General features: G+C 46.4%; 1 protein-coding gene across 1 annotated transcript; it reads left to right on the top strand.

Moving 5' to 3' along the window:
* The first annotated feature begins 11,103 nt into the window (after window positions 1–11,103).
* Window positions 11,104–19,586, top strand: LOC138369243 (uncharacterized). Its single transcript, XM_069332183.1, has 2 exons — window positions 11,104–11,575; window positions 19,081–19,586. Exons 1-2 carry the CDS (start codon window positions 11,104–11,106, stop codon window positions 19,584–19,586), a joined length of 978 nt encoding a protein of 325 aa, XP_069188284.1.
* Window positions 19,587–21,094: the final 1,508 nt, after the last annotated feature.

Here is a 21,094-nt window from a genome sequence, read left to right as displayed (position 1 = left end):
TCTCTTCTCTTTGTTTCAGCTGTTGCTCCTGGTGATGCTTAAACTGGAGATGTTTATTGACAGAGTTTATTCTGGCTTCCTGGTGCCATGCTCAACCACAGACTCCGCCTATGATGGCATGGCATCCAAACTCGCACATTTTGCCACGGCTCCTCTTCCGAGAAATTAGTCAAAGAGAGTTCCTTGCAGGTTCAAGATTGTTCTCCAATCTTCGCATTTTGACTTGTTACTTTAGTCTGTAACCATCTGCATGGTCTGCAGGCAGCTGCTCTTTTGGTGTCCCACCTATTCCTTTCATCTCAGCGATAGTATGAATTTTCTTGGCAAAGTTTTCGTCTTGTCTCTTCGTTGCTTGCCATTCTGAAGGTTTGAGGTATTTTATATTTTGTCCTGTTTGTTTGTGGACCGGTTGCCTGCTATCGTTTGGCACTGACAGAGCTATTTTTACTTGCGTTCTGCTCAGATAGTTCATCAGGGTCCTTTAGCAAATTGTCCATTAGAAATTACCAATGGCGCCTCGTCGCTACGGCTGTTGCAAGAACAGTTAGCCAGGTAGTGGCTGAAGTGTTGGAACTAAAACAGACTGTGTTCGGCATTCTTCAGTGCTATAAGGCGGCATCGCCTGCAACTCAAGCATTTGTTGCCAGAATGACAGACGAAAAAGTCCTAATTTTCCAGGATTTCAAAAATGCTTTGAACCCAGTAGGAAGGGATGCAGAACTCTATCCTGTTCGTCTTCATATCTCTTTGCCCGATACATGTGTACATTCATGTTGCAGCTAGGACCTAAAGCTACTATTTGACGGCCAACATATTGACTTATTTAAAGGTGTCCAATTGAGTGACCTTTCTTCTCTCTTTTTATGCTTAGTTATTAAAGAAGTCCCGAGATCCTGTGCAAAGAGCTTAATATTTGGCTCTAGAAATATGGTTTCCTAGCAGGTTCCGCAGACTCCCTTATGTAGGCCATCAGATTAATTCAGGAACAAGGAGCGAAACTGGGACTCATCTTGAACTCTTCTAAGTGTGAAATAGCCTCCTCTGTCAAACTCATTATAATTCAAATAAAATATATTTGCCTGATATCTACATTACTCAACCTGAAGATAGTATGTTCTTCGAAGCTTCTATTCAGTCAAATACCATCAACGAGATAATTGGTATGAAGATTGCTGACCTGAAGAAGGTTGATGAGAGTACTGAAGACATTGATGATCATGGCACACTAATCTTTTAACCGGATGTCTGTGCTTTGCTGGATTAACATATCTTCTGAGTTATTCTGCATCTCACAATTGCCCCATGTTAGGTGATTAAAACTACTTACAGAAACCCACGTCAGAAAACATTCTTAAACGTTCTCACAATGACTCAGGGTTAAGTCTGATGGGATAGATGACCCTTTCCCGTCAGACTTGGAGGCCTCGGTGTTCACACAGCCACCAAGATCGCTGTACCTGGAAACCTCCGGAGCAAATGACAGTTTGAAGAATGGAATCCTGTCAGACGTTTTAGGTAACTTGGCCGGGGTACACAATCCCAGTTTTATACACTGCACCATTAAGTGTGCTCACCCAGCTGTCCCGGCACTCCAGCCACCTCCATTTACAAACCATAAACAATCCCACTGGAACAATTCCGTATTAGACCGAGCAGCTGCAGTGTGACTAACATTGCTCGCCTAACATCATTTGCTGTGGGGAAGATTTGCTTGTTGGAACAATATTAATTTGATTGAATTTTATTTGATTAAATATCAGTTTTGTTAATTATTTATTTAATTTAATTGTAAGTGTATTTGATTTAAAGCAACGGACTGTATTTCTCAGCTCCACACATTAATTACTCACACACCTGAGGAGTTTATATTCAGAAATTAAAAATAACTAACTAAAATAAAGCAATTAGTTAGTTAAAATAAAAATGTGATTTACTTAAAAAATAATAAGGTTAATAGTTAATAATAATATAAGGAAACATCAGCTTATCTGTGCTAGAAGATGAAGTTTGGGCCGGAACGCATCTAAGTCACGTGGGCCCGGTTTCTTGACTCATCAACAATGGATTTATGCATCATCTCTCTGGATGGTACCAAGCACATCTCTCTGGATGGTACCAAGCACATCTCTCTGGATGGTACCAAGCACATCTCTCTGGATGGTACCAAGCACATCTCTCTGGGAGGTACCAAGCACATCTCTCTGGATGGTACCAAGCACATCTCTCTGGGAGGTACCAAGCACATCTCTCTGGTGGTACCAAGCACATCTCTCTGGGAGGTACCAATCACATCTCTTTGGATGGTACCAAGCACATCTCTCTGGATAGTACCAAACACATATCTCTGAACGGTACCAGGAACATCTCTCTGGATGGTACCAAGCACATCTCTCTGTGGATGGTACCAAGCACATCTCTCTGTGGATGGTACCAAGCACATCTCTCTGTGGATGGTACCAAGCACATCTCTCTGGACGGTACCAAGCACATCTCTCTGTGGATGGTACCAAGCACATCTCTCTGGATGGTACCAAGCACATCTCTCTGTGGATGGTACCAAGCACATCTCTCTGGATGGTACCAAGCACATCTCTCTGTGGATGGTACCAAGCACATCTCTCTGGACGGTACCAAGTACATCTCTCTGGATGGTACCAAGCACATCTCTCTGGACGGTACCAAGCACATCTCTCTGGATGGTACCAATCACATCTCTCTGGAAGGTACCAAGCACATCTCTCTCTGGATGGTACCAAGCACATCTCTCTGGATGGTACCAAGCACATCTCTCTGGATGGTACCAAGCACATCTCTCTGGATAGTACCAAGCACATCTCTCTGGACGGTTCCAAGCACATATCTTAGGGTTTTACAAAGCACATCTCTCAGGGTTGTACCAAGCACATCTCTCTGGATGCTACCAAGCACATCTCTCAGGGTTGTACGAAGCACATCTCTCAGGGTTGTACCAAGCACATCTCTCAGGTTTGTACGAAGCACATCTCTCAGGGTTGTATCAAGCACATCTCTCAAGGTTGAACCAAGCACATCTCTCTGGATGGTACCAAGCACATCTCTCAGGGTTGTACCAAGCACATCTCTCAGGGTTGTACCAAGCACATCTCTCTGGATGGTACCAAGCACATCTCTCTGGATGGTACCAAGCACATCTCTCTGTGGATGGTACCAAGCACATCTCTCTGGACGGTACCAAGCACATCTCTCTGGATGATACCAAGCACATCTCTCTGGACGGTACCAAGCACATCTCTCTGGAAGGTACCAAGCACATCTCTCTGGAAGGTACCAAGCACATCTCTCTCTGGATGGTACCAAGCACATCTCTGGATGGTACCAAGCACATCTCTCTGGATGGTACCAAGCACATCTCTCTGGATGGTACCAAGCACATCTCTCAGGGTTGTACGAAGCACATCTCTCAGGGTTGTATCAAGCACATCTCTCAAGGTTGTACCAAGCACATCTCTCAGGTTTGTACGAAGCACATCTCTCAGGGTTGTATCAAGCACATCTCTCAAGGTTGTACCAAGCACATCTCTCTGGATGGTACCAAGCACATCTCTCAGGGTTGTACCAAGCACATCTCTCAGGGTTGTACCAAGCACATCTCTCTGGATGGTACCAAGCACATCTCTCAGGGTTGTACCAAGCACATCTCTCAGAGTTGTACCAAGCACATCTCTCAGGGTTGTATCAAGCACATCTCTCAAGGTTGTACCAAGCACATCTCTGTGGATGGTACCAAGCACATCTCTCAGGGTTGTACCAAGCACATCTCTCAGGGTTGTACCAAGCACATCTCTCAGGGTTGTACCAAGCACATCTCTCTGGATGGTACCAAGCACATCTCTCAGGGTTGTACCAAGCACATCTCTCAGGGTTGTACCAAGCACATCTCTCAGGGTTGTATCAAGCACATCTCTCAAGGTGGTACCAAGCACATCTCTCAGGGTTGTACCAAGCACATATCTCTGGATGGTACCAAGCACATCTCTCTGGATGGTACCAAGCACATCTCTCTTGATGGTTCCAAGCACATCTCTCAGGGTTGTACCAAGCACATCTCTCAGGGTTGTACCAAGCACAAGTCTCAGAGTTGTACCAAGCACATCTTTCAGAGTTGTACCAAGCAGATCTCTCAGGGTTGTACCAAGCACATCTCTCAGGGTTGTACCAAGCACATCTCTCAGGGTTGTATCAATCACATCTCTCAGGGTTGTACCAAGCACATATCTCAGGGTTGTACCAAGCACATCTCTCAGGGTTGTACCAAGCACATCTCTCAGGGTTGTACCAAGCACATCTCTCAGGGTTGTACCAAGCACATCTCTCAGGTTGTACCAAGCACATCTCTCAGAGTTGTACCAAGCACATCTCTCAGGGTTGTACCAAGCACATCTCTCAGGTTGTACCAAGCACATCTCTCTGGATGGTACCAAGCACATCTCTCAGGGTTGTACCAAGCACATCTCTCAGGGTTGTACCAAGCACATCTCTCTGATGGTTCCAAGCACATCTCTCAGGGTTGTACCAAGCACATCTCTCAGGGTTGTACCAAGCACATGTCTCAGAGTTGTACCAAGCACATCTTTCAGAGTTGTACCAAGCAGATCTCTCAGGGTTGTACCAAGCACATCTCTCAGGGTTGTACCAAGCACATCTCTCAGGTTGTATCAATCACATCTCAGGTTGTACCAAGCACATATCTCAGGGTTGTACCAAGCACATCTCTCAGGGTTGTACCAAGCACATCTCTCAGGGTTGTACCAAGCACATCTCTCAGGGTTGTACCAAGCACATCTCTCAGGGTTGTACCAAGCACATCTCTCAGGTTGTACCAAGCACATCTCTCAGGGTTGTACCAAGCACATCTCTCAGAGTTGTACCAAGCACATCTCTCAGGGTTGTACCAAGCACATATCTCAAGGTTGTACCAAGCACATCTCTCTGGATGGTACCAAGCACATCTCTCAGGGTTGTACCAAGCACATCTCTCAGGGTTGTACCAAGCACATCTCTGGATGGTACCAAACACATCTCTCAGGGTTGTACCAAGCACATCTCTCAGGGTTGTACCAAGCACATCTCTCAGGGTTGTATCAAGCACATCTCTCAAGGTGGTACCAAGCACATCTCTCAGGGTTGTACCAAGCACATATCTCTGGATGGTACCAAGCACATCTCTCTGGATGGTACCAAGCACATCTCTCTGGATGGTTCCAAGCACATCTCTCAGGGTTGTACCAAGCACATCTCTCAGGGTTGTACCAAGCACATGTCTCAGGGTTGTACCAAGCACATCTCTCAGAGTTGTACCAAGCAGATCTCTCAGGGTTGTACCAAGCACATCTCTCAGGGTTGTACCAAGCACATCTCTCAGGGTTGTATCAATCACATCTCTCAGGGTTGTACCAAGCACATCTCTCAGGGTTGTACCAAGCACATCTCTCAGGGTTGTACCAAGCACATCTCTCAGGGTTGTACCAAGCACATCTCTCAGGGTTGTACCAAGCACATCTCTCAGGGTTGTACCAAGCACATCTCTCAGAGTTGTACTAAGCACATCTCTCAGGGTTGTACCAAGCACATCTCTCAGAGTTGTACCAAGCACATCTCTCAGGGTTGTACCAAGCACATCTCTCAGGGTTGTACCAAGCACATCTCTCAGAGTTGTACCAAGCACATCTTCAGGGTTGTACCAAGCACATCTCTCAGAGTTGTACCAAGCACATCTCTCAGGGTTGTACCAAGCACATCTCTCAGGGTTGTACCAAGCACATCTCTCAGGGTTGTACCAAGCACATCTCTCAGGGTTGTACCAAGCACATCTCTCAGGGTTGTACCAAGCACATCTCTCAGAGTTGTACCAAGCACATCTCTCAGAGTTGTACCAAGCACATCTCTCAGAGTTGTACCAAGCACATCTCTCAGAGTTGTACCAAGCACATCTCTCAGGGTTGTACCAAGCACATCTCTCAGGGTTGTACCAAGCACATCATTCAGGGTTGTACCAAGCACATCTCTCAGAGTGGTACCAAGCACATCTCTCAGAGTTGTACCAAGCACATCTCTCAAGAGTTGTACCAAGCACATCTCTCAGGGCTGTACCAAGCACATCTCTCAGAGTTGTACCAAGCACATCTCTCAGAGTTGTACCAAGCACATCTCTCAGAGTTGTACCAAGCACATCTCTCAGGGTTGTACCAAGCACATCTCTCAGGGTTGTACCAAGCACATCTCTCAGAGTTGTACCAAGCACATCTCTCAGAGTTGTACCAAGCACATCTCTCAGAGTTGTTCCAAGCACATCTCTTAGAGTTGTACCAAACACATCTCTCTGGATGGTACCAAGCACATCTCTCAGGGTTATACCAAGCACATCTGTCAGGGTTGTACCAAGCACATCACTCAGGGTTGTACCAAGCACATCTCTCAGGGTTGTACCAAGCACATCTCTCAGAGTTGTACCAAGCACATCTCTCAGGGTTGTTCCAAGCACATCTCTCAGGGTTGTACCAAGCACATCTCTCAGGGTTGTACCAAGCACATCTCTCTGGATGGTACCAAGCACATCTCTCAGGGTTGTACCAAGCACATCTCTCAGGGTTGTACCAAGCACATCTCTCAGGGTTGTACCAAGCACATCATTCAGGGTTGTACCAAGCACATCTCTCAGGGTTGTACCAAGCACATCTCTCAGGGTTGTACCAAGCACATCTCTCTGGATGGTACCAAGCACATCTCTCTGGATGGTACCAAGCACATCTCTCTGGATGGTACAAAGCACATCTCTCTGGATGGTACCAAGCACATCTCTCTCTGGATGGTACCAAACACGATCTTGCTCGTAGTGTGGACTCCAGCCTGCTGACGTAACAGCATCAGACTAGTAAAACAAGAATGGCCACTCCCTATCACTAAGTCAGAAATGGAACAAGGCCCTTTCTTTATTGTTGACGAGGTCCATTAACAAGGAATTCCACAGGATTCTTGGTTATATGTGAAAGAAACCAGCACCACGTCACGTGTGTCCCAATTTATAATTTATTCACAATTAATAGTTAATTCACAAAAAATTGTGATTGCAGCCCTCAGGCTGGATGCATTAGGTCTTAAAAATACGTGAAAATATTTGTTAATTTAATATTATTCATAAGGTAACAGTCACATTTTCTTTATTACTTAGAAAAATAAGTTGTAATTCTTCATGTTTATACTAACATTTCTATTTTACCGTTAATTTAAGAATTATACACAACAGAAACATATCTTTTGGTGGGTATTTAATTCAATTGAAATTAATTAAATTTTATTCAACATGGTGGAAAATTTCCCACGGTTACAACTCCTCATGAAGGTGACAATCTATTTTTGCCCTCCCCCCGCCCTCCTTTGTCAGCAACTGGTATGTGTTTTACACTGCAGGCATTCTGAATTACAGTGGCTCCTCACTTTGTGGCCCCAATCCACATAGGTTATAAATGTATTTGCAGCAAGGCAGAGGTGAACAGATAAATTCAGCATGGACAGCTCTGCCAAAAACCACAGAGTGCTGGCACTCAAGGAGCATTGAAGTTAATGACATCATTAAGAAGAGCACTATCACTCAGCATTATATCCAAAATCAAAAGATTCTCCAACACTTGTCTGACTTGTCACATCCACGAAGTTATCTAGCATATCTTCTTCCCTAGCAGTTACCTAGCAGTAACTAGGTACCTGGGAGTTAGTCAGCTGTCACGGGCTGCTTCCTGGGGGTGGAGGCCTGGTCGAGGACGGGCCGCAGGGACACTAAGCCCAGAAATTATCTCAAGATAACCTCAAGTTAACCTCCTTCTGTGAATTAAAACAGATGGATGGGGGAATCAGGCTATTGCTTTAGAAACACAAATTGATTCATCATTGCTAACGCCGCAAGAAGATTACTCACCCAGGAAGCAGCCACCATCCAAAAACCCAGTTAGCCTGGGTTTGGCGTTCCTGTAGATTGTTAAGCTACATCACGTCCATATATTACAAATTTCCCCGACCCGAAGCCTCGATTTTAAAGATGCGTTAAATTATGTCAGAAGAAACCCTGTTTACCAAATCCTTTATAATCCTCTCTTCTGTATCCATTCGTCCACTGTACAAGTTGAAAGGTTTTGCATTCAAGACACAATGACATAAAGAGAAGCCTCTCCATAGCTCAGTTCCCAGCAGGGAAATAACCTCGTTTCCTTCTGGCCCATAACCCTAACAGTCCTCACAGCCTCCGTTAGACTCTTTCATTACTGGTGTTATAATATGCTGATACTTTTCTTCTTCTGTTCCCATTCCACCCAAGACCCAGTGCGCACCATATGGCTGACAACGACCGCTGTTATACTAAACAGTATGTAACGTTGGCCGCTTTCAACCAACGGCGCCCACTGGAGATGGACTTATTCTCTTCATCTCTAATGTCAGAATGTGCATCATCATTGGCCAATAATTCCGATATTTTATCAAGAACACAACAACAATATGAGTCTGAAACCGGGGAACGAGTTTCTTGAATGACTTTCCTCCATGACGCCTTCATACTAAATAAGGAAAGCGGGGAATTTTTCCCCTCAGCTTACCAGAGGTTACCAGAGGCAGCTATTGAACAAGTGCTCAATATCTGTAGTGAAGCTCCGCCTAGGATATAATGCCTAGATATTTTTTTTTACAAAACGGTCAACTTTTTATAAGTCACATGACGTGAGGCATAGTCAAGAGGGTTACAGATTAATGAAAGGTTATTAAAGTAACACTCAAAATAATGTTTACTATAAAGTCAGATTTATGTATATGTCAGGTGACTGGAGGTAAACGAGTTAACTTCACGGATTGCTCGTGTGTAGCAAGCGCCAGCGGTAACTGGGTCTTCATCGACCTGGGCGATGTTCACAACATCACATCTGTCTCCGTCACCACCTCCTTCGGCAACGAATCCATCCTCCTCACGAATGCAACTATTCATGTATGTTTATTTGTAATTAAGTATTTTCCTCTGCTTAAGTGTCTTTTTCATATCACTTTACCCTCTTTTTCACAGTTGTGCCACTAACGCAAACATGTGCAGCTTAGAGGTCTGTGGTAGTAGGGTAAATTGAGACATAGACCGCGTGCAAGCCCTGCAACAGGTGTGCAATTGCACACCTGAATTGCAGGTAGTGCAATTGTACGCACGTGTTAGGTGCACCTGACTCGCGCGTGGCAGCACGTGTCAGGTGTCGCTCGGTGGTTGTGTGTCGCGAGGGGCAGCATGTTGTGTGTCGCTGTGGGTAAAAGTTTAAGTATAGGAAGAGGTGAAGTGTCCAGGTGATCAATAATAGTAGTAGTAGTAGATGTAGATGATGAATATGTATGAGTATGTGCCGTAGAGTTAATCGTGTGTAGATATATAGTTAAATAACAACAGTGTCGTCGCTACCCTGGTGCGGGGTAGACGTCTAGGCCTACCCCTCCACATGGATTTACTGCTAAACGGGTACAGACGGCCTTAAGGATCTCACAACCTAGCAGTGATATATACCATCTAGCTACTGGAAGCTTTCACCTAGGCTTCAAAGTGGTGAGCAGTGCAATCTGACCAGATATCTGGATAAACAACACCTATGTTTTTGAAGTGGCGCCTTGGGCAATGGGGACATGGCCGCTTCCCCTTACCCCACGCCTGGTCAGACGCCTGAGGTGGTACCCCGGGCGCTGGAACTTTAGCCAAGTTCCAGCGCCCGGGGTACCGTTCTTAGGGGAATGGGCCTATTGGCCCGTTCCCCTAAGCTGTATTTCCCCTGTACAGCCTGATCACAGTGGCAGGAACGGACCACTGCATACCGTTTTACAGATGCCTCAGTGATTGGTGGTACCAGTGCAGTGTTACACACAGTGTAGAGAACTATTAAGTGTGTGTGTGTGTGTGGATAAAGTAGGTATCAGAGTGGCACTCTCTGCACCTGACACTCTAGTCGGAGCCACGCCACCAGTGCGGTACCCTCAGCAGTGTTGCCAGCTGACCGTGTATACACCTGCGTTTGCTTGTATGGTGTCTGAACTATTCATCTTGTCTCTGCACTATGATTAATAGCCGCTGTTGTTCTGGGTCCAGGCCATAGCCTGAAGTGCTCCCACTCTGGTAGATGCTGACGTGTCTTGTCACTTCATGTTGTGACTCTGGCAACTATGGCCACTTCCCTCCCGCCTTCTGGGGTCACCCTCAGCGACCCTTCCCAAAATGCTTCAGACGCATCTGCGTCCACTTCAGCCACCACCCCGCATGACTTACAGCATGGCCAAGCACTCCATACCTCTGTTCCCACGTATGAGGCCACCAGCACAAGTGATGAAGCAGCCTCGGATGGTAGTTTTACTGTTCACAAAAGCCGGAAGACCTTACGTAAAGAGAGAAGGTTAAGGGAAGGTAACAACTCTGTCAAGACGACCAATGTCACCCGCACAATAGGGTGGCACCACGACCCACCCTAGCTCCCCATAATAAATATGCCAGGCTGGCATTTCCATCTCAAGTTACCAGTGACCAGAGGTACGCCTGGTTGAGACGTGACCTTCCTAGCCATTTTCCTGACCCCATAGACCTCATAATCCCTAGACACGCCTCGCCCTACATCTATGTAGCCAGGTCCGATGAAGTCACCATCTCGGCCCTACTCCAAGGTCAAGTGGGTGGCATCACATTCAGTAAAGCAGACTCTCCTGAGAGGTCCAGGAGGTACAGAGAGTACCTTGTCACATCCTACCCTCATGACCTTGACATCTCCCATGCGAAAGAATTACCAGATGTGTACAGTGCAAGACGCATCAAGTCTGGGAAAATGAGGCGCCGCCTCCCAATCATCACAGGTTCCGAGGCCCCTACCGGCCAGCCTATCCCATAACACCCTGGGTGTCCTCAGCTGTCATGTGTTTTAACTGTCAACACTTTGGTCACGTAGCCAAGCGCTGTCAATCTTCAGGCACCTGTGTCTTCTGTGCAGATAATTATCTCACTAAAGAATGCCCCAATAAAGACCACGCCCTTGGGACTGATGAGACCTCATCCTCAGCCACCAAGCACAGATGTTCCAGGTGCTTGCGGGAGGGTGTGACGGCCTGGCACAAGGACTGTGTCAAGCGGCCTCCCCCGTACAGCACAGTGGGGCAACCCTCCACCACCCCAGTCAACCCCCAACCCGGGGTGGCCCCACCACTTCACCTACCCGCCCCCCCACCCAGGATGACCCCACCACCGTTCCTGACGCCAACAGCCTGACAAGCTTCCTTGGCCTACCTGGGAAGCCTGACGCCAGCCTGCAGAGGGAGGTATTAGAACTTCCATCTCGCATGAGTAAAATAGAAATTACCGTCAATAAGATTCAAGAAACACTCACGAAGATTGAAAATGGTCTCAACAGCATTTATGCTAAGATCAACATGGATGACCTGATACAGTGTTCAACCGATCATCTCGCCAGCCCGAGGAGTGAAGTGAACGTCCGAGTCTCTAGTGAAATGCCTTCCAGTGATGTAAGTGTTGACACGTCTCAAGCAAGTATTGACCCCCCTCCCTCCCTCCAGTGCTGTAAGTGTTGACACGTCTCAAGCAAGTATTGACCCCCTCCCTCCCTCCAGTGCTGTAAGTGTTGACACGTCTCAACAAGTATTGACCTCCCTCCCTCCCTCCAGTGCTGTAAGTGTTGACACGTCTCAAGCAAGTATTGACCCCCTCCAGTGCTGTAAGTGTTGACACGTCTCAAGCAAGTATTGACCCCTCCAGTGCTGTAAGTGTTGACACATCTCAAGCAAGTATTGACCCCCCCTCCCTCCCTCCAGTGCTGTAAGTGTTGACACGTCTCAAGCAAGTATTGACCCCCCTCCCTCCCTCCAGTGCTGTAAGTGTTGACACGTCTCAAGCAAGTATTGAACCCCCCTCCAGTGCTGTAAGTGTTGACACGTCTCAAGCAAGTATTGACCCCCCCTCCCTCCCTCCAGTGCTGTAAGTGTTGACACGTCTCAAGCAAGTATTGACCCCCCCTCCCTCCCTCCAGTGCTGTAAGTGTTGACACGTCTCAAGCAAGTATTGACCCCCCCTCCCTCCCTCCAGTGCTGTAAGTGTTGACACGTCTCAAGCAAGAATTGACCCCCCTCCCTCCCTCCAGTGCTGTAAGTGTTGACACGTCTCAAGCAAGAATTGAACCCCCCTCCAGTGCTGTAAGTGTTGACACGTCTCAAGCAAGAATTGAACCCCCTCCAGTGCTGTAAGTGTTGACACGTCTCAAGCAAGTCTTGACGCCTCCTCCAGTGCTGTAAGTGCCGCTGTGGCGAGTGAAACATATGAAAACCCGTGTGTCTTAGCTGTAATTAACAAATGCGCTCAAGAACTCATTTCAAACAATACCGCTTGCGTCTCTATGAATCTTGATGAACATGAAATGATTATAGATGTTAGGAGAAGTACAGGCACCCAGCTGACCTTGAAACAGATGAGAGAACTCTTTGACATTGATGACTGTGAACAATTGTCATTTGTAAGCAATGGTCTACATCTTGTGAATCTTGTAAACACTTCTCTTCGTCAGGTTATAAACACCACTACCCACGACCAATTCACTCTTAAATTTCTCACGTGGAATGTGAGAAGCGTGCGAAGGAGGCTGTTTGATCTACTGATGTACGCTGGTGACAACAACATTGATGTACTGTGCCTGCAGGAACCATACACTGCAAACACAAAAAATAAAACGCCACCCAAACTCCCAGGTTATGTAGCTTTCTCAAATGTTGGTTCACATGATCTCGGTATCTTGACGTATGTTAAAACTAACCTAGTGTGTAAACATGTTAAAAACCACAAAAGTGGCGACTCATATTATCAGCAGTTTCAGATTGCTACAGCGACCGGGTTTATTAACTTGGTTAATGTATATGTAAGGTGTGATCAAATGGTGGAAGCCTCTCTCCCAAAAATTACCAGCAGCTCTCAAACCATTGTAATGGGTGATTTTAATGCTAGACACACTAGCCTGGGTGACACCAAAACAAACAGAAATGGCAGAGTCTTTGTAAAATACTTAAGAGATAATAACGTCCGTGTTCAACTTTGACTCCTCTAACGTCACACACCTCAGGGGTGGCAGGCTTGATTATGTCATTGGTCACGGTCTCATTGACAATGCTGTCGGAGAATCAATTGTTCATGAATTAGTTAGTGATCATTTTGCCATATTCAGTTCATACACTATCAATAATGTCAAACCCCTAAGCTTTGAAAAAGAAATAATTAATATCCCTGAAAATTTACACATGCTCTTCAAATTCCTCATTTCCGAATGGTATAACACTTACTGCTTTACTACCGTCAACGCATTATATGAGGACCTGGTCACTGAAGTAACCACTTTTTATGACAATGTTGTAAAATCCACAAGACCCAAACCAGTGAAGAAGGGACAGAGGTGGTTCACTGACTCACGCCTTAAGCCCCTGCATGACAGAGTTCTATTCCTAGCTGAGCAGTATAAAACACATAAAACAGCTGACACCCTCAACATATTTCTTAAAGCCAGCCGAGAGTTTAGAGAGCTAAAGGAACAGGTGTATAACCAGCACTGGGAACAGTTTCTGCAAGGCATCAATCATGCAACATCCTCATCCCAAATGTGGAATAAAATTAAAAATATTTCTCGTCCTAGCAGTCAACTTGATCACCATTCACCTGTAGACTATGCCGACATGCTGCTTCAGCAATATGCAAGCACTGCTAGTATAAGCAGCCTGCCCCTAGATGTGCAAAACTATCTGGCTAGTACCAAAATAAATCGTAACTTCAATATTGAAATTGCCTGTAGTGAAATAGGGCCTGATGGCATAACCCCTTTGAAATTAAAAATGCACTCAAGAAAGGTAAGGCTACCTCTCCTGGAGAGGATGGCATCACATACAACACCATGAGAGTACTTGCTGAGCTGCCAAATAGCCCTTTGCTAGAATTATTTAATCAAAGTCTAAGGCAGGGTGTTTACCTGACCGCTGGACACAGGGACTCATAATACCCATACCCAAGCCTAATTCACAAAAATTTAGACCCATTTCTCTGACGTCGTGCATGTGTAAAGTTCTTGAGAGAATTATTCTCGACAGACTAATGTTTCAAATCAAGCCCCACCTTGCCCCTAACCTGTATGGTTTCCTTCCTGGAAGAAGCACACAAACTTGCTTTGCTGAGTATTTTATCAGAGGGGACCAAACTCTCAGGCGGCATTTATTGATCTCCAAACTGCTTTTGATACAGCAAACAGAGAAATAATCCTAGAACAGCTAGCCTCTTTTGGAGTTAAGGGAAGACTTGACATGGCTCAGGGTTACCTGAGTAACAGAACCGCCTCAGTCCTTTTCAAGGGGGTCAAAAGTAAACTTTGTGCACCCTTTGAGTTGGGTACCCCAGGGTGGAGTGCTAAGTCTTACACTGTTCAATGTTCTGATGCATAAATTAACAATTGATATTCCCACACTACCTGACGAAGCCGTCATTTGTTATGCCGATGATATATGCATTGTTGCAAATTCCCAAACTAGACTGCAAGCTCTACTTGATTCATTCGCTGCTAAAAGCATTGAATGTGGTCTTGCTATCTCTATAACTAAATCCAGAGTTCTCCATCCCCAAGAGAAAACTCATGTCCCTATAACTTTCAAGGTCAACAACCTGAACATTGAAACGTGTAGGCAGCACAAATACCTTGGAGTTGGTATTAACAGTGACATTGTAAATGATCTACACCGTAGTTAAAAGAAAGACTAAAACCATTGAGAACACTTACTGGTAAGAATATTGGTATCAATATTAAATATGCTAACTATTCTATATGATGTTCGTTAGATCTCTCGTTGATTATAATGCTCTGCACTAATTAATTTCCCCTCCTCTGTGTTGGACAAACTTGAAGTAGTACAGAATGAGGCCATGAGGATAATTCTTGGTGCCCAAGATGCACAAGAATCATCAGCATGCGGGAAGAACTGAAGCTTCCAACCATACTAGAGAGAATAATGCAAGTCAACACTACCTTTTGCCTTAAAGTCATGAGAGACCCTACATCTCCTGCATTGCTCAGAGACAAATTATTTAGTGCTGTTAACACCCTTTTGACTGGTGCCGACATACCAACTCACTCCTTTTATGATAATTGGCTGAGCAACAATGCTTACAATCTCATTAAACTTAACATTCCTTTTAAGTGCAATCTACCTGTCTCTGATATTCCTCTTTATCTGTACTCACCATTCAAGTATCATACACACCTGTCACCAAGAAAGATAATGAGAATCTTGCTCTCTCAAAGCTGTCACTCTTGAAACAATTGCCTCCTCCATCGAGAGTTAAGATCTCACGGCACTGTGTCTACACCGACGGCTCATCCAATCCTCTACTGGACGGACTGCAGCGGTATGTAGGTTTTATAAAATAATATTTGCACAAAGAGTGTCAGGTTAAACAACTGGCTGACCTCCACACAAGCAGAACTAGCAGCATTACACTAGCTACCAGTACATTAAAAAACATTGGAGGAGGAATAATATTCTGTGATTCAAAGTCTGCTCTTCAAGCAATCGAAAACTTCTCTTGGAAGATCGACAGCAAGAACCTCATACTCCCAATTATAAATGACCTAATTGATGCACAGAGTAAAGGGTCTCGAATCTCCTTTGTATGGATACCTTCACACATAAATATAACCCATCATAATGAGACAGACATTGCAGCCAAATTAGCGTGTAACAAGTTTGAAGTTGAATTAGATCTAGGTATCCCCATCTCTGCTGTCAAAACTGTATTGGTCCAACATTCAGATCTGATAGGAAAGAACATACTGACTCCCAACGACCTGAAAGTACTAGTATAAAAAGCTATGATTTGTTCAGATCTGAAACCTACATCTATGGGCAGCACAAAACGTCCACTAGACTGTGCGACACAGTGGTTGCAAGGATCAGGTTGGGTTACCGTTACCTGTGGCAGGTGGCCGGTGACGGATCTCCCATCCTGAGCACTCCAGTTGCAAACTCTGTGAGCAGGAACTACGGCACGATTTCCCACACTACATCACTGAATGCCCAGTTATTAGACCTTTCAGACCAGCTGGCATGAGGTACCTGGAGCTTTGCAATTACTTTATTCACTCTCGTATTCTTGAAGATATCCTCACAGTGTACCCAAAATTTGTCAGTGCAGGCTACTAAACACATGGCCCTGTATGACTAACCATCCTGCGAGATGGGGACTTGTATTACCACTGCTACCTTATTCAATCATGTGTTGATGATATCCTCAAAATCATCAGGAGTCTGCCAGTGCAGACGCTTATCACATGCCTCTGTATGACTAACCATCCTGTGTGATGGGGATTTTTTTAGCATCACCTAGTTAGCTTTTTTTTGACACACTGTACTCCACTTCATATAGTCTAGCATAGCTGCACTAATGCAGATGTACCTCATATATTAATAATAATAAAAAAAAAGTTAAATAATAGTATGTAGGAGGGATATGTTGAGGAGGCCTAGAGAGGGGGGCCTCCCTACCCCTGACTGGGTAGGAGACCGAGCTTTAAAGATGGGAGGTTAGGGGTAGGGCACGGAAGGAGGAGAGGGGAAGGGAGGGGAGCAGGCGGAAGCTATGACTGATAGCGCGGGTCTCTGTTTTATTATAGTAATTCTTTGTCTCTGGTGTGGGTCTCCGCGGTGATTATTATCATGACAGACTCGAGGGTTTCATGGTAGAGGTGACAGCACCCCCTCCCCCTACCCTGCTTCCAGAGCGCTAAGGATATGCGGTTCATACCCACCACATAGGTCTTAGGAGTGACACCACATGACCACATGGGGTCACCTCTTCGATGGTTGAGGCATAACTGTTGTGAATGTCATCATCAACCTCTACCATAGTCAGTCCTGCCAATCCCTCCCCCTCCAACCACATAGCAGGGTATATCACATACCACCACCACCACACATAGGTATGAGGTCTTCAATGTCGCGTGCCCCTGGGCGGGTAGCGAGCCTTTGGAGGCAGCTCGCCTCTGTAAAGTTTGACACATAACTGTGGCTAAATGAGGCAATACCGCCAACCATACCCGCTCCCGACCGCTCCCTCCCCTCACACTTAGCAGTCACTTGACACCCACAAGTTAACAGATTACACGTATTTCTCGCCATACAGAATAATAAATAATAAATAAATAAATAGTTAAGAGAAGTAAACCCGTTTATATATAATTTGTATTCTTTTATTATTATTAAACACTTATTAAGTAGCACCGCATGTCTCTGTATTCGTATCAGATAATGACTATAGCCTGAGGTATAGAACTTTTAATTTCGCTTTTGACTCTGAGTAACGAGCCTCAAAGTATACCAGTCTTCAATTTTCTTCTATCAATTCAAATCAAATCTATGCCAGTAAAAGCAGTCACTCAGGAAAAGTCAGTAGACATTTTTACTGAATGTAGGAAAGACAACTTCTGGAGGCAGCAGCACTAGAGACTTGCAGGTATGTGTTTCCACTACTGAATTAAATATATGTAATTTTTAAATCTAATCCCGGGAGCTTCACCATTACACACATCTAGGTGGTTCCCAAGTCCTCCATAAACGAGGCAAAAAAAAATAGTAAACACATTATATATATATCGCTGTATTCATATGGGGGCAAGTGTCAGCCTGTGGTCTTGTATGTCTTTCAGCAGTCAATAAGTAGTTAAAGGCGTAAACCCTTTATATATAATTTGGCCAGGGAGTGAGCCTTCAGGGGGTAGCTCACCTCTTGGGAGTTTGACACAAAACTGAACTAAATGACTCCATACCACACACGATACCTAGCAGGTCCCCCACCCCCTCCCTCCCTACACCTAGCACACAAGTCTGTTTAATTTCCCTCCAAGGTTGAAGGGGGGGGGGGGTTACACACGGGTCTCTATATTCACAACAAATAATGACTATAGCCTGAGATATAGATCTTTTAATTTCGCTTGGACTCTGAGTAACGAGCCTCATCGCATACTAGTCTTCAACTTTCTTCTATCTAATCAAATTACTGGCTGCCTTTAAATAGCATTTAGCATCAGTCAGTAAAGCAGTCACTCAGGTAAAGGCCAGTAGGCATTTTTACTGAATGTGGGAAACACTACTTCAGGAGTCAGTAGCACTGGGAGACTTGCGGGTAGTTTTTTTTTATTTTTATTTTTACATGCAAAGTATGCAATTTAAATACAATAACAACGGGAAAACACACAGAAAACATAACAAAACAAAACAATAGACCACCGGCCAGAAGGGCCAACAGCTCGGTACAACAAAATACAAACACGAAAAATGCAGTGAAAAACACAGACATCAAGACACAAAATAGAAAACAATTGTCAAACAAGCAAGCACAGTAACATCTCAAAACAAAACATCATAAACAAAACAAACAGAAGATGCATAACAGAAAACTTAACAGGACAAGCACAATACCAACAAAAAAAATAATAAACAAGTACAACATGTAAAGTAATAATTAAAACACCAGTGTAAACGTACAGCACAGAAACAAGACATGAATAAAAACACCCACACCAAACCAACCGCCCGCAACAAACCAATAATAAACAAGCAACCCATGCAAATCAGAAAATAAACATAGGTACATACCAACAACAAACACGCATCGGCCTGAAGGACCGAGAACAAAACACAACATAAAGGACATCATGAAACAAAACAAGAAAATCGCACAGCACACAACAAGCTAAGAATAAAAACACATGCGAGCAATGCAGAAGGATAACATACATGTCAAAGTAAAATCAGCTTACTTATGTGCCCGGGAATGGGGATACCGCACATTAAACGCCTCCCAAATCAGCCACCTCCCCCAAGAGGCTTGACCCACCACCGGGGGCGCCATGTGAAGCGGAACCCCGGCAACAAACACTCGCAGACAGGGAACCCATATGGTGTCCCTCCGGACGTGAGTAACCGCCACCCTATCCCATACACCTGGAACCCGCTCATCAGAAAAGTCCTCCGGCTTCTCAGACAGCAGGAACTCGGCAACCCAGGCCTCCAGGTCCTCCACAGTAGGGGGCCAGACAGAGGGCACTACCACAGGGGCACCAGCGGCCACGGGCACACCACCAGACGACTGCAGGGAATCATGGCGGCCAACCATCAAAAGGGAACCATCCTTTCTCAAAGTCACCACCAGGCCACGCCCAGCACCAGCATCCTCACCACCCCCGGCACCGGAAGCCACCACACCCCACTGCGGAAAGCCCCCGGGCGGGGAAGGAACAGGAGGCACACCCGAGACACAGGCACCAGCCCCAGCAGGCACATGTACCTCCGCCACCACCAACCGTGGAGACAACGACTCATCTGGAGCTACGCCGTCAACACCTGAAGACCCACAGTCACTGAAGTCCCCAACATCAGCCCAGGCAGTAGATGAACGCCTGAACGTTTGGGCTCCGGCCGGATATCGTCAGAGCCGGAAGCAGATCCAGAAGCACGGGCACCACTAGCCGGACGAACCGACGCCCGACGCAGAACGGCAGCAGCCTCTACCACAGGAGGAACTGGACCACACACAGCAGGAGGCTCCGCAGCCACCCCAGCACCCAGCACAGCAGGGACCCGAGGCGCGGACGCAGGGCCAGGATCCGCATCCGAAGACGAGGAAGCAGACGGCGATGCTCCACAGGGAGTACCAGGAAGGTCCACGGGATCGGCAGGGCCAGAGACATGGTCAGGAGGAACATCCGACGGCACCGCAACAGCCGGAGGAGGATCTGCAACAACCGGGGGAACGTCAGGAGATACTGGGGAAGCCTCAGCAGCGAACGGAACGCTCACCCCCGGAGTCCTCCTCCAGAGGGAGCGGCGGGAAATCCTCTTCACGGAACAAGTTTAGGAGCGACCGGATCAGCAGTACACCCAGCAGCCTGATGCCCCAACAAGCCACACCAGAAGCAAGTATGGGGTTGTCGGGCATAAAACATCCGCACGTAGTATCCCAACAGCTGGACAGAGGACGGAATGTCCGACCTCAGTCGCATCCCGAGGGTCCGAACGTTGGTCTTCACACCCGAATACGTGCCAGACGAAAGTGAGTTCATCCGCACACTGATGACGGAGCCGTACCTCTGGAAGAAACACCGGAGGAGAGTCTCAGGAAACTCCATGGGGGCGCCATGAGCACTGACATACGTCACAGAACCACTACGGTCCGAAATGGTCACAGACCCGGAGCCTTCCTGCAGCTGCAAAGTACGTCCCTTGTACCTCCGTAGAAAAGCACGGTACACCGCCTCACCCACAAACTTGATGATGACACGGTGAGTAGTGACCAGCTCAACACCATATACGTCCCGAACCGGGACTCGAAGCATGTCACTCAATACCACGTCCAGCAGCGGGTAACCAGCTCGGCCAGTAAACTCCAATCCGATGGAGTTTAACCGCACAACAGCGGGAATAGGGCCGCCCATCGCAAAACACGCCACTCCCCACCACCAGGAACAGCAGGGAGAGTAGACACCCCCACACCCCTTGCTGGCGAAAATGGCAACTACCCCAAACTGCTGGAGCGGTCAAGCGACACGTCCTCACTCAACGGCAGCGCAGGTGGAACTCACTTGCGGGTAGTTGTGTTTCCACTAATGAGTGTCCACTCCCACTCCAACTCCCCTCCCACCCCCTCCACAGCCCATTCCATCAACCACCGCTACACCCTTCCCGGACGGGAGTCGAGGGCTAGCAGCCGTGGAGTGAGGACGTTTCTCGACCCTCCGTGGCTGTTGGAGTTGTTTGCTGTTTTGGTCGCCAGGTGGTGTGGCGTCCCTGCTCTACCAGTTTTGTTGCCTGCCTGGCTGCGTTGACGTGGCATTCTGACATGGGAGGCCGTCTTCCTCCTGTTCAGCGTGTGAACTCCGTGGGCCTTGAGTTCACTTGTAAGGCTGGTTATCCGACCATCGAGATGGTGATGTGTGACATGCTTCGTGTCCCGGTGGAAGCTGTTTACGGTGTGGAG

This window comes from Procambarus clarkii, chromosome 27 (genome assembly GCF_040958095.1).
Source record: "Procambarus clarkii isolate CNS0578487 chromosome 27, FALCON_Pclarkii_2.0, whole genome shotgun sequence".
Classification (NCBI taxonomy): domain Eukaryota; kingdom Metazoa; phylum Arthropoda; class Malacostraca; order Decapoda; family Cambaridae; genus Procambarus; species Procambarus clarkii.
This window is presented reverse-complemented; position numbering and strand designations above follow the sequence as displayed.

What these genes read in the sequence shown, in the direction of transcription:
- LOC138369243 (XM_069332183.1), top strand. Translation starts at nt 11,104, where the DNA reads ATGTTCCAGGTGCTTGCGGGAGGGTGTGACGGCCTGGCACAAGGACTG. An exon ending in TGTTGACACGTCTCAAGCAA is followed by an intron (nt 11,576 to 19,080) that starts GTATTGACCCCC and finishes CCCGCTCATCAG; the next exon opens with AAAAGTCCTCCGGCTTCTCA.